Genomic DNA, 13,523 nt, shown 5'->3' on the forward strand with positions numbered 1-13,523 from the left:
CCCCCCCCCACAACAACTTATGAAGTACCACGTGATAGAAAATATACCCATATTCATACGTGGCTTTTGACCCAGACAATTAGTACTGTACGTGTGGGGCTGTCAACAAGACAAGCACAGAACGCTCTGCGATGGACGTCATTTTCCAGGTGAGAAAAAGCACACTCTTGTATCCAGAACCGTGCTTTATCTATAACTATATGCTCAGGAACGGTTCTGGATAGTCTGTGTGCATCCCGAACCGTGCTTGGGGTAAATCTACGTTCTTTGATACGCGAAGGAACAGAACTGTGCCTGATCCTAACTCTAACGCATTCAAGCATAGAACTAGCTACATAGACACGGTTCTGGATGCGATACACCCACTATATCGTAGATTCTCAACACTACTAACTCTTTAAAACAGTCATTAGTAATATTCTATGTACTTTCCGACATCTTTGTTGACTCTGAGCTCGCTGAAAAGTTCAAATACCAAGCGACGTGGCAACGTATATCGTTTATGTAACTGAAATCTTCTAGAAACAACATGGAGACCATCAAATAATTTCCTGTGACGAAGATGCCAGAAAAAAAGCCTCTATGCCTTTTAATTGTGCCCGTTTAGTGTCTGGAATCTAATGTACAAATAAGAGCTCTAGTGTTGTAGAGGGATGTAGTTTTAGCTTTTCCGATTGTCCAGAAAACAATGTTTCAATTGATAGTCTAGAGTCTACTTTAAGTTACAAAAGCAAAGACTCCCAGCCTTCATCTTGCGCACGGTAGTTAGTACACTCTATTTTATTTCTGCTTCAAAGATGATTCAATTTGTGAAGTAGGCTAATACAACATAGTATGTCTTTTAATTCGTGCTACTGGCCGATTACAAAGCTGTTTAGTTCAGTTCAGGATTCCATAGGCATATACATGTAATCAGGAATCTGTATGTTGTTTGCTATAGTACATGTAATTGCCATCATGTGCATTGTCAAAGTAATTGCATGGCATCAATATTTCAAACATTTTAAACAGGAGAGCAGAGAAAATTATGTCTCTGATTAAAGTACGTTATGCCAAGGAGGTTAAAAATAAACCTCCTCGGTCATCCTCGATTTGTCTCATAAAATCATGAATACGCAAAATATTGTATGTGTAATAAATGCGTGTGTGTGTGTGTGCGTGTGTGTGCGTGTGTGTGTGTGGTGTGTGTGTGCATGTGTGTGTGTGTGTGTGTGTGTGCGTGTGTGTGTGTGTGTGCGTGCGTGCGTGCGTGCGTGCGTGTGTGTGTGTGCGTGCGTGCGTGTGCGTGTGTCGTGTGTATGTGTGTGGTGTGTGTCTGTGTCTGCCTGTCTGTCTGTGTCTCCGCATATTTTTGGTTAAGAAGGATATGGATTGTGATGATATTTGGTACGTGGGTAGGTCTTCAAAACACGAAGGCCAACTATGGGCCTCCTGTCGGCTGTCCTTAGTACTGCAAAAGAATTTTCGATTTTTGTATCTTTTGTCCTAGACATGCCGCAGGTCTCAAAATCTTAATGACAGGTCGCTTTTCGTGTCAGAAAAAGGTGGCGTAGATTTTGTCCCCTTTGGAACTGCAGCGGTATTTTGTGTAGGAGTTTTGACGGTTGTTTTGTGATGCAGGGTGAGCTGGAGAAGTGGGAGTCTATGAAGCAGGAGTGGAGGCGCCGCTTCTGTGTCCTCAAGTCAATGACCTCCACCGGAAATGCCTTCATGGAATTCTACAGGGTGAGTCAGTTCTTTTTTAGGGTAGCAGAACAGATAATGCAAATTCATGCCCGAGGGCTGTAAAAAATGACCATAAAAATGCTACTAATACAAAATTAATGCTACTTTCAATATAGTTATTGTTGGGTTTGATTTCTTTTCTGTGTGCGGTGGAGTATGAAATTTCCGACGTTTTGCGAGATGTATGAATTGGGAGGTGTTAATGGAAATGCGCAGTTTTTTGTAGGCTGGGAAGGCGGGGAACATTGTAATGGATTAACGTGTACTAGCATACTATTAATCAACATTCTAACTTAAGTTATATTAGGAATGTCTTGACTTTCTTTATTTTTTAATATATTGTGTATTACACATGTAGTATTGTAACTTGTAACCAGTTAATATGTTATCTTTATTTCAGGTCTTGTATTTATAATTGATTTCTTATTTCATGTTTGTCTCCACGTCTGTACATGTGGGTTATCTAATACCAGTTAACACTACCTTGATAACCTGTGTCTTGACCTGTTGTCAATGTCAATAAAGAAAGAAAGAAAGAAGTACTTGGACAATGATATAAATATCAACAGTGCTCTAGATACAGAAAGATAGCAAATAATACATAACATACAAAATAGCTAACTGTCCTTGTCAATATTCGTTGCATCCAGAACCGTGTGTTATGCAGAACCATGCTCAAACAAGGTTCTGGATAGTCTGCGCGTATCCGGAACCGTGCCTGGAGCACATCCACGCTCTTGGATACGTGGAGACTATCCAGAACCGTGCCTGCGTCTAACCATAACCCATGCATTCAGACATGCAACTAGATAGGCACGGTTATGGATACAATAATACGAACATTGCAACCTCTTCCCAAAGTACTAAACAACATTGCTTAGATTGCACCTAACGCCTTAGCACTATAGTACTAATTGTTATGAAATAAAACAGTCTGTCAAAAGAAAACGTTTTGGATACTATTTATGCTTTTCAGCGCGCAGTTGACCGGCGCTATTAGATGGAAACATGTTTTTTTAATATCACCCAAGCATCATGAATATTACCCCAGGCAAGAGACCTCTGCGTTCCAATAATTGTCTGGCTCCCATAATTTCACCGCTAGGGCGGTCGAATATCACCATGGCAACTGGAAAGCAAACACTGGAAATGGAAAGTGCTTTGACGATGTGTGTACTGTAATGTAAGATTTTTATTGATATCTATTGTACAAGAAAATAGAACCCAAATTTCAGAAAGTTATTCTCAGCTCGCAAATCGTGTGTAGTTTTTTATAGGGTAGAGCCAAAATGATTCCCATTGTTTCTCTAATGACATTCTTTCAGTTAATTATTCACCGAGGAATAAGATTAGTTCAAGCGAAGGTATGCCCAATAAACCTATATATATATAACCCAGTTCGTGTATGCGGCAACCATCTTGTACCATACATGTACATGTACATGTATAACCCTGCATGCAATGGTTAGAGCAACTGTACATCGTGCTATCGTCGACGTGCGATTTTCATTTCATTTCATTTATTTAGGCCAATTATCGATTATAAGGATGACATCCTTTGGGAACCCCAAACCTGATGCGACCGTGTGAATAAAAAAAAGTTTGGCGAAAATTATTTTGCTTTCATTATGAATTTCTATGTGTCATAAGGTTGAACAGATGACACAGAGTATGGTATGGCGAATAATCAACCCTTCAAATTTATTTCTTAACATTTTCTTTTTTTTTAATTTTGGCATTCTATCACATCGGAATAGTTTTCCAATTTTTTTTGTAACTTACGGTATATATTTGCTCATTTTGCAACTGTTTTGTACGATTTACAGTATAGTTAAATTTTTTTTTTTGGAAACGGCCGAAAATTCATGCACGCGTGGATGTCATCCATATAATCAAATCAACATGGCCTTACTTGCACAAATAAAAAGCAGAACAGTCATCAGTCAACAAATATGAAAAACGAAGGAAAAAACAGTGTGCAGGAGGAGGAAAGAAACCTACAAGGCTTGTAAAATGTCCTCCTCCTTGAAACTTAGGAAACTATCATGAAACTATCATAATAAATAAACTAAATAAAACCTCGCAATGATCGCAAAAATATCCTGCAAAATTCGGCTGCCTCGTTACCTTGTTGGTGCTTGGTTCTGTCACAGCCTGCTTGAAGTTTCTACAGCCTCAAAATCGTAAGCGGAAGTGGAACAAACCATTATGGTCTAAAAAGGGGTAGGGAATTTTCCCGACCAGCCTCGTAACCCCTGCTTCTCGTTGGGTCAGTTAGTCCTCACTACTTGTGAGAAATTGGACTGGTCTCAATCATGATGTTTCTGACTCGGGTAGAAGAGTTGCTGTTACAGTTCTATACCTGTGGCTCTATGCCTAGAAGTGGCCAAAAATGGCCTTGCATTGAGCGACACCGTTAAAAAAAAATCCGACCTACGTTTGTGGCTGTCAAATATGTTGTATCAAATTCGGCAGGAATTCGAAGGAACGCTGAACACATCGGAGATAGTAATATAAACTTAGAAAACTTAGCCGTGAATACTTCCAGGTTGGTAAGTCACTGAATTGAAAGATTCTTTTTACACAACCATGTGTTTTATTCAGCCGACATTATGGTGACCGTCTGTCACCTTCCTCAGGACTGGTTCACATTGCACAGCACAGGTGTCGCTAATAATTAATATTCAGTGTAAATGTTATGTAAAGATGATGAAAATTAATACTGTTCATATTTGGGAGGTTTATTTATTTCTTATGTAAGGCTTTTGAAATGCAAATGTAATCACTATTCTAGAGTTACCACCAGAGCCGCTCGCGTGCCGGCAGACACGCTAATGTTTAAAATAAAACAACATTCTTTGTGGCCCTAAACAGACATTTACGATTTTTTGGTAGTCTGAGTGTCTTTATACAAACACTCAACTGTCCATTTATGCCGTCTTTGCAAACATTAATGTGTAACTCTGGGCCATTATACAATGTAGTCGAACCCAATTCTATTCGATACCCTGAAATATATGATAATGGCTATACAGTTATGCATTGTTTTTACCATTGAGTGAATGGTAAATGGTTTGGTGTTTTGTAATTCTATACAATTTCCCGAAATATACAATTAGGCCATGTTGATTTGATTATACGGATAACATCCTCTGGGAACCCCAAAACTGATGCGAGCGTGCGAAGGAAAAAAGTTTGGTAAAAAAAGTTGCCTTCATTACGAAATCTAGGTGGTCATGAAAGTTGAACAAATGACTAAACACACAGAGTAATATTTTATTGGCATGGTGAATAATAGACTCTTCATTTTCATTCCCTCACATTTTCTTCTTGTCCTTTGGAATGGATTTTGGCATTCTGCGACAGAAGTATCGTTTTCCAATATCTTTTTCAATTTACGGTATATATTTGCTCATTTTGCAGCTACTATGTGCTATTTACTATACAGTAAATTTTTGTTTTTGGAAAGGGACGAAAATTCATGCGCGCGCGGATGTCTTCCATATAATCAAATTAACATGGCCTTATAAGAGATACAAATGATTGGATTCTACTGTATCTTGGAGTTGAAAACAAAGTAGTACAAATTGGTTCAATAATTGTTTGCATGTACGGTCTACTGGAAGTCACCCATGATTACAATTTTCATCAGGTATGGAGCTGTGTACGCGTGCGTAAAGAGAATGATGTTTTTCACTGCCCACATCCTGATGAAATTTGATACTTCATTTCCTTGTTTCCAGGAAATTCATTTTCTTGTTTACACCAAATTCATCAAATTTGCCTACAGCACTACGTATATATGAATATGTACAAACGATAGATGTGAATGAACTTGTTATATTCTTTCCATTGCTCTAATGAGTCTACTCTTTACCCCCCTACCCATCTTCAATTTGCTATATACCTTACAAAGAAGATACAGTCAAGGGTCTAATTTCTTGCGTTTAGGCACTTTTTAGATGTCCTATTTACAATGTTTTGGTTGTCACATGTCAATATATACTTATATTTTCTACTAAGTTGAATCCATTAATAGTAATGCGATAGCCTTGTATAACGTTATAGATTAGTCTCATACTAGCAGCATAACAATAGAAGCTATACTTTGTACTTTTTACAATTACTGTACAAAGAAATTAAGTTATACATCATAAGATAAAAACATGAGTTCCAAAACGATCAGCAGACCGATTTGACTTCTCGTGGATAAAGAAAGCCTCGAACAAGCAAACAAACAAATCAAAGAAAATATTTTCACGCGTATGTGTGTGTGTGTGTGTGTGTGTGTGTGTGTGTGTGTGTGTGTGTGTGTGTGTCCGTGTGTGTGTCCGTGTGTGTGAGCATATGTGTGTGTCCGTGTGTGTGTCTGTGTTTCCGTATGGCCTTTGGCCAGGTTGGTAAGGATCATTACATGTACATCGCAGGTTCACAGGTATTTTCGTTACATGACCTCCTTGACAGATGGCAGCTGGTCATGGTCTTGTTTCCTTTGCGCGACAATGGAAGACTTGCTTGTAGATACACTGTGAATGAGAAGAGGACACAGTCACCGACCACCACACAAGATATTTCACGAAGGTCTGAGATCTCTGAATTCTTGTTGTATTTGCAGGACATTCGCACGTGGCAGCATGAGGACCCGAAGGCTGTGGTGAACCTGCTCATTAACTATGAGGTGTACAAAGTGCCTGATCCGAGGAAGAGGTTCTGTTTTGAGGCGAGCTATTGTGATTTTTCTTATAAATATACAGTATGTAAACCAACCATATTACTGGTACGTAAACAAGGGCAGGGGAAGACGAACGCACACATAAGGACATGCCAAAATAGATGAATGGCTGACTGGCTGACTGGATGAGTGCCAAATGCCTGGCTGGCTGGCTGGCTGGCTGACTAGATCTAGACTAGCTGGCTGGCTGGCTGGTTGGCTGACTGTCTGGCTGACTAGCTGCCTAACTGTCTGGCTGACTAGACTAGCTGGCTGGCTGGCTGATTGCCTGACTGTCTGGCTGACTAGCTGCCTAACTGTCTGGCTGACTAGACTAGCTGGCTGGCTGGTTGGCTGACTGTCTGGCTGACTAGCTGGCTAACTGTCTGGCTGACTAGCTGGCTGACTAGACTAGCTGGCTGACTAGACTAGCTGGCTTGCTGGTTGGCTGACTAGCTGGATGTCAATGAACACATAAAACACAGAGAGATAAGACGTTTGTTGCCCCCTATCAGGTCCGGTCTATGGACAAAGTGATCCGTCTGTCCGTGGATAACGTGGACAGTATGGAGAAGTGGCTGTTCCATCTGGACGTGGACATCCGGGCTAACATGCGGGCCACCAGCGTTCACGTCTCAGGTACGTGTCAGGGGTTGGGTGCACTAGCTTCACTCAGTACTGAGTAGTTTACGGGCTGTATCCTCTTAGCACAACCTGGGTGTGTGTGTGTGTGTGTGTGTGTGTGTGTGTGTGTGTGAGTGTGTGAGTGTGTGTGTGTGTGTGGAGTGTGTGTAGTGTGTGTGTAGTGTGAGTGCGTGTATGTATGTGTGTGTGTGTGTGTGTGTGTGTGTGTGTGTGTGTGTGTGTGTGTGCGCGCGCGCGCGCGCATGTATCTGTGTCTGAGAGTTACAGTTTTTAACAATAATCTCATAACTTTCTTGACATATATTTAGCCAACGAGTGCCAGGGTGTTACCTACGTGGTGAAGCCCTACAAAGACTGCGAAGAGCTGAAGAAATTGAACGCCACTGGTGAGTACAAAACTACAATGTGACACACACTGGACTACCAAACGTCCTTTAAAGAAAACACGCGATGAGCATTACGAAATAATACCTTCAACTGACCTCTGGATATTAAACGTTTCCGAGAAAACTGCTTTGTATATTCATAGTCTTAAGTCAAGGCCGTTATTTTCCTTCCCGTCCCTGACCCTGTTTCTTATTCAGCAGTTAAGTCGGGTTTTGGTATGTGACCAGACGGATTTCTACAATCTAGTTATAGCCTCCGGCACTGTATTGGGTATTGAGTACTGCGTGGAGGTATGAAAATACTTGATACTGGAGAGCAACAGGGATATGGAACAGTCCATTTTGGAATGGGGAAGGAGATGGAGTGAAACATGCTGTATTTGCTCCTGAGCAAATGTCTCATTCATTATGGCAACTGTTTATGTCAATTCTAACATGTGGCCCTTTTTGAACCAGTATATGTAATGATATTCCACAGATGAGTTTTGACATGTTCGATTGGATGATTTTCGGTGAGGGTTAGACATCCAGGTAATATGATACGCCAAAAACAGTTACTCAAGCAACAGGATATGATTTTGCCTAATTTGCATCATCCTTGTATTGACTTTGGACTCTCAAAATTTGTCTTCACTTATTTGCATATCAATCAATCAGTAGTTCGTACTTATAAACCTGCTTTTCTAAATAATTCTCCAGTGTCACTGACGAAAGGTAGTGGATGCTGGCTGAAACGTCTGACCGTTTCCAAAATCATATCAAGTTGCTTGAGTAACTCTTTTTTTGGCGATTGATTGATTGATTGATCGATCGAACGGTTGGTTCATTGGTTAATTAATTGATTGGATGATTCATTGATTGATTGGTTGATTTACTGACAAACTTATTGATTGATCGATTGATTGATTGATTGGTTGATCGAACGAACTGTTGGTTGATTGATTGATTGATTGATTTACTGACAGACTTATTGATTGATTGATTGATTGATTGACAGGTGACCTGTTCCTGCAAATCACGAGTTCTGAGATCACGCTGTACCACCGCATGAGCGGGGATGAGATCACGTTCTGGCCGCTCACCTGTCTCAGACGCTACTCCTCCTCATCCGGGACATTCACCTTCGAGTACGTCATAGCATGACGTCGGCAGATAATACTGCGTCTGCGCGAAACCACGTTTTCTGTTCGGGATGTTTCGTCAACGTTGCATCAGGATGTCTTCAGTTGCATAAAATATATATTTTCTAACAAAACGTTTGAAAAATATAGACGGGATGTCATCATTAGATACGCGAATACGACCTTAAATCAGACGTTCTGCCAAAGTGCAATGCAAATTACATTTTGGATTTCGCGCAGGCGCAGAACGTTCTGTCGACGTGCAGTAATTAGCATATTTACGTGACGTCAATCTTTTTACAACTGTTGTGCAATAAACTTTGACTTGACTCTTTTCTCAAAAGCCTAAAAACTTTTTTTCAGTCTTGATATCTTGTGTTCTGGAAATGATATGCCATGATTTTTGTGTGGCGGATAGCTCTTGGCCTCGTGAATGTAGGTTTGTGCCCCCTGCAGCTGGTTTGAACTGCAGGAGCGAATTTTGTTTGTGACTTTGTTTCTGTTTCTTAGATGCGGTCGGAAGTCTCCGTGCGGAGAGGGCATCTACACGTTCGTGTCCAAGGAGTATGACGCCATATTCTCCGTCTTGGACGAGTTTGTCAAGAAAAAAGTCGAGAAGCGTAAGTCGATGTTTCATTCCAAATAAACGTCGTGTTTGTGAAGACATTGACGACTCTAATATTGTAAGAATTTCTTCGTCTTTTCCTCGTCTTCTTATCCTACAAAAAATGGCTGCCATCAATGTATCCGGTACTGTAGCAGACACCCTGTGGTGTTGTGTGTAGCATTATGTAGCAAGTGGCAGGACAGAGTCGGAGGGGCTTGTCATATACATACATGTATATATGAAGTTTGTTAGGCTTGACCATGTTTAAACATTATGCATTTACTTTGCAAATGTTATCTTTCTAGATGATTGATTTTTTATTGCTTTACAGTTCGCCAAGACCAGCCTCCTCCTCAGTATGACGAGATAGAGCGCGGAGAAAGTGGCGGCATCAGGTGATCATTTTATGCAGGAAGATAAACTGATGGTTTTACTGTCTTTTCTACTGGTTTTCTGTTGGTTAAATCCACCTTCAAGGGACAAATAAACACCTACTTATCCTGTCTGTGAGCCAGACTGTAGTCAAAATTACCGTGGCCGATAGGGACAATTCTTCTCAACACACTGACTTTTGTCTTCTCCACACTGACTTTTGTATACATGTCTTCCCTACACTGTGTGGAGAAGACAAAAGTCAGTGTGTTGAGTAGAATTGTCCCTATCGGTCACGGTAATTTTGACTCTGACATCTACGTAGAATGATATATGATTTATTACATGTCCATATTTTTGTATGTATGTTTATGTATTGCTTTCATAATGTGTTTAAATCCAATGTTGTTTTAGAATGTTTTTTATTGATGTAATTAGGGGAGGGAGCTGGTAAAGGTGACCCACCTGTTCTCTCTCCCCCTCCACGCATGTGCTGGAAATTTTTTAAATAAATAAATAAATTGTCCCTATCGGCCACGGTACAAAATACTTGGTACCCCAGGGGCTTTTAATGATGAGTGAATAAAAGTATTTCCTCTTCCACCCCCAGTGCGCCTCCCAGCTACGACACGTTAGTCCACATCGGTGCCTTCCGGAAGCCGCAGGAGACCGCCGCCTCAGACGCGCCGCCGCAGAACTACGACCACGCCGTACTCACACGTCCGGGTAAGATATCCTTCCGCGGGAAGAGTACTGTTTTTGTGTGTTCGCAGCTGTAACTCGCGGTGGGATTGACAGATTTCTTCGATTTTCGGTATATGATTAGATATTGGGTTCCAGATTATGCGTTTTTTCTTTGCATCTGCATTTTTAGGTATTGAAATAAAATAATTCGACCCCCTGAACTTGTATGTGGTGCGTTATCGTCTATCATCAGTTGTTTTCTACTACTAGGAGTTAGGGTTTCAGTAGATTGACAGGGTTGTTACCTGGTATACTCTTCGTGGTATAGTGGGATGTGATATGGGGTTGGCAGCAATGTGTTACGTCATACAATCGTAATAATTCATTGTATGATGTAATTCAATCGGGTATTTTCCCATGATCATACAAAACATTGACGGATAACCCAAACACAGAAAAAAAGTCTGCAATCTCTGTTTTTTGTTTTACGAAATTGTTTTGCCGTGTCGTCCCAGCCTCCAGGGCCACCGAAGGCGGGGAGAGTTACGACCTGCTGACCCGTGAGTTCGGGCAGCGCACCCGGGGACCCATGCCCCTGCCCACCGCCGCCGGCGGGGAGGGAGGCGGGGCGGCCCAGGGGGAGGAACCCATCTACGACAACAAGAACTGCATCCCGCCCGAGGACGAGGAGGCACTGACCGACCTGTACAAACATCTGGAGGAGAAGGAAATGAGGTACGCTGTAGGGGGAATCTGCACCTGGCTCTTTTGTTTAGCTAGTATATTCGGATGTAGCTTACAGGTGCCTGGATGCCAGCGAGTTGACACCATTGACGCCAAGGAGGTTTTAGGGCCTTGCTTCAGCCAAGAAGGTTAAATACAAGTTTTAAACCTCCTTGCTTCAGCTATATATACCCTTCGCGGAAAGAAACATAGCTATCCCTACCCCAATTTAGCCAGCGTGTAACTTAGAGTCTGATTCGGCTGTGGCAAACTTTTCGTGGGTTCTATGTTGGCTCTGAGGAGCTGGCCCATGTAGGCCCTGGCCCTGGCATCCAGGCTCCGGCACTGATAGAATGGACACTAGTGACTAATACATGTATGATGTTGAACAGTATTACACACCGTACACGCAGGTAGATACTATGCAGATAAAGATGTCTGTACAAAGACACTAGTCCACAAGTGATTCGTCTGTCTCCCTGTTGCACTGCAGTGCTGCTGCACAACAAGGCGCAGCGACACCTGGCGGCCAGCCTGGACCACCAGCCGTCAGGAGACCCCAGGACAGAGGCGACTACCAGTCCGCTATCATCAGAAAGTCATCTGTTGTGTAAGTATGCAGTCCTTTAATGCTATCTTATACCATCTATCCCTTAGTCTAATTAATTGACGGTTGGGGCACCACAGAAGATCTGACAACCAGTTTTCTCCACCCGTCTCGGTTATGTGTTCTTAACTTTTCAACTAGTGCCATACCTGTCAATTCCCTGATATTATCCTCCCATATTTTCCGTTGCCTTCTCACTCACTCACTCACTCACTCACTCACTTGGGGCTCCAGTAGCCTTTTCCATCTGGGACGAAATTTAAGATAAAGCCACCCTCAGTGCTTCATCCATTGAGAATCCCCGTCTTCTCACTTCTTTCTCCATGCATATGGTCCTTCTCCACGGCTTCTTAGGAAGTCCTCTCGCTCTTCTTACCTGTGGTATTCACCTCAATGCCACTCTTGTCAAATCAGTGCCTTCTGACGTCTCCAAAATTTTGTTGTATGTTTGCAGTGCTGAGAATCAGGCTCTGGGAGCGGCCGGCGGTGTGCCGAACGGAGCAGCCGAGAAACCGCCCGTAAACGGCACGGTCATGCTGCCGCCACAGGAGGTGGGTAGCACGATGTCATCATTTAAAGAAATATTACTTTGGGTGATTTGAATTAGAACTTAAAAAGACAAGTAGTTGCCATACATTACGGCTTATAGATGTTCTTGAAAGGAGCATGGACATGTTAGCAGTCAGCAGTCAGACATGTCAGCAGTCAGAAAATGGTACACAATTAGTCAAGAAAAACATTTTGTTCTGGTTTGTTTATTTATTTGGTTGTTTGTTTGTTACTTTCGGGTATTTATCAGTAAGTATTGTTTGAGGTGGTTTTTTTGTGGGTTTGTGTGTATATTATACCAAACAGAGTAGATTGACAGCTCATGGGTGGGGAAGATTGACAAGCAGAATGACAGGTGGTCAAATGGCCATACACAGGAAAAGGGACTTGAAGGTCCCAGAATCTGGAGTCAGGGTCGTCAGTCTGAAACCAGGGCGTAATTGAAACATTTGCTAATATTTGTTTATTGTTTGTTTATTTGTTTGTTTGTTTTGTAGCAGGCAGAGTCACTTTACGAGCGCAAGATACCCAGTCAGCCGGACATACCCAGCCGCAGAGTCTCCGTCGAGACCAGGTAGGACAGCTTTCTATCCGATTCTGGATTTTCCCGCTAGATGTTATATTTGTTAAATAAATGTAAACTTGACATTGTAGATGGACTGTATATTGGAAGCCTTTATTTCACTCATTGTGGATGAATGGTTTTGGCCTGGTGAGGAAATCGCTCATGTTTAGGTATCCTGACTTTAAGTGAAAGTTGAAAAATTGGAAGTTCGAATTCAATCTGGGGTTGTTCACTTTTTTCTTGAACTTGACTTCCATCCTCAAGCTCACCCTCAAATCACCCGGCCCCGCCCAAGGTTCTCGGCAAGTCTGCGAGCGAAGGGAACATGAACACGCCGGGGAAAGACGACACCGAGAAAAAACACAAAAAGAAGCCGTCCCTGGCTAAACGTCTCAGCAAGCTGTCCTTGTACGACAAGAGCGGAGACAAAGAGCTAAAGGAGGAACTCAACCCGGCCCAGTAGACCGACTCATGAAATGTATCAGTTGTGTCCACTGTTCTAGCCAGCCTGAATATTTCTTCATCATCACAAGTAGAGCTGTGTACCGGTACGCAGTACCGATACTGTACCGGAAAAATTGATTAGGTACAGGTCCAAAATACCTAATCCCTCAGTACCGGTACTGTACCTAAACAATTTCACACTAATTTTATGCCTATTTGTGACCTCAAATGTTTAAATAGCTGGTTAACAATGGGTGCCTGTGTAAGGACAGTGTGTTCATGAAAACAAAAACATCTTAGTTTTGCCTATATTTTATCTGAGCATTCGCCATAAACAAAGAATAAACCTTAACTATCAAGTTTATTTATGTTTTTTTTTGTTAT

At 41.8% G+C, this 13,523-nt stretch overlaps 1 protein-coding gene across 1 annotated transcript; it reads left to right on the plus strand.

Annotated features, from left to right (window-relative positions):
- The first annotated feature begins 131 nt into the window (after window positions 1-131).
- On the plus strand, window positions 132-13,197 carry LOC109482270 (docking protein 1-like). Its single transcript, XM_019784958.1, has 14 exons — window positions 132-149; window positions 1,621-1,725; window positions 6,341-6,445; window positions 6,952-7,075; window positions 7,390-7,467; window positions 8,465-8,594; window positions 9,099-9,208; window positions 9,527-9,590; window positions 10,178-10,293; window positions 10,767-10,986; window positions 11,468-11,584; window positions 12,036-12,132; window positions 12,628-12,704; window positions 12,960-13,197. The coding sequence occupies exons 1-14, from the start codon at window positions 132-134 to the stop codon at window positions 13,156-13,158; spliced, it is 1,560 nt and encodes a 519-aa protein (XP_019640517.1). The 3' UTR covers window positions 13,159-13,197.
- Window positions 13,198-13,523: the final 326 nt, after the last annotated feature.

The sequence above is a fragment of the Branchiostoma belcheri genome, unplaced genomic scaffold, assembly GCF_001625305.1.
Source record: "Branchiostoma belcheri isolate BF01 breed outbred unplaced genomic scaffold, Haploidv18h27 scaffold6, whole genome shotgun sequence".
NCBI classification, from domain to species: Eukaryota; Metazoa; Chordata; class Leptocardii; order Amphioxiformes; family Branchiostomatidae; genus Branchiostoma; species Branchiostoma belcheri.

What these genes read in the sequence shown, in the direction of transcription:
- LOC109482270 (XM_019784958.1), top strand. An exon ending in CACCAGCGTTCACGTCTCAG is followed by an intron (nt 7,076 to 7,389) that starts GTACGTGTCAGG and finishes ACATATATTTAG; the next exon opens with CCAACGAGTGCCAGGGTGTT. An exon ending in GAAGAAATTGAACGCCACTG is followed by an intron (nt 7,468 to 8,464) that starts GTGAGTACAAAA and finishes ATTGATTGACAG; the next exon opens with GTGACCTGTTCCTGCAAATC.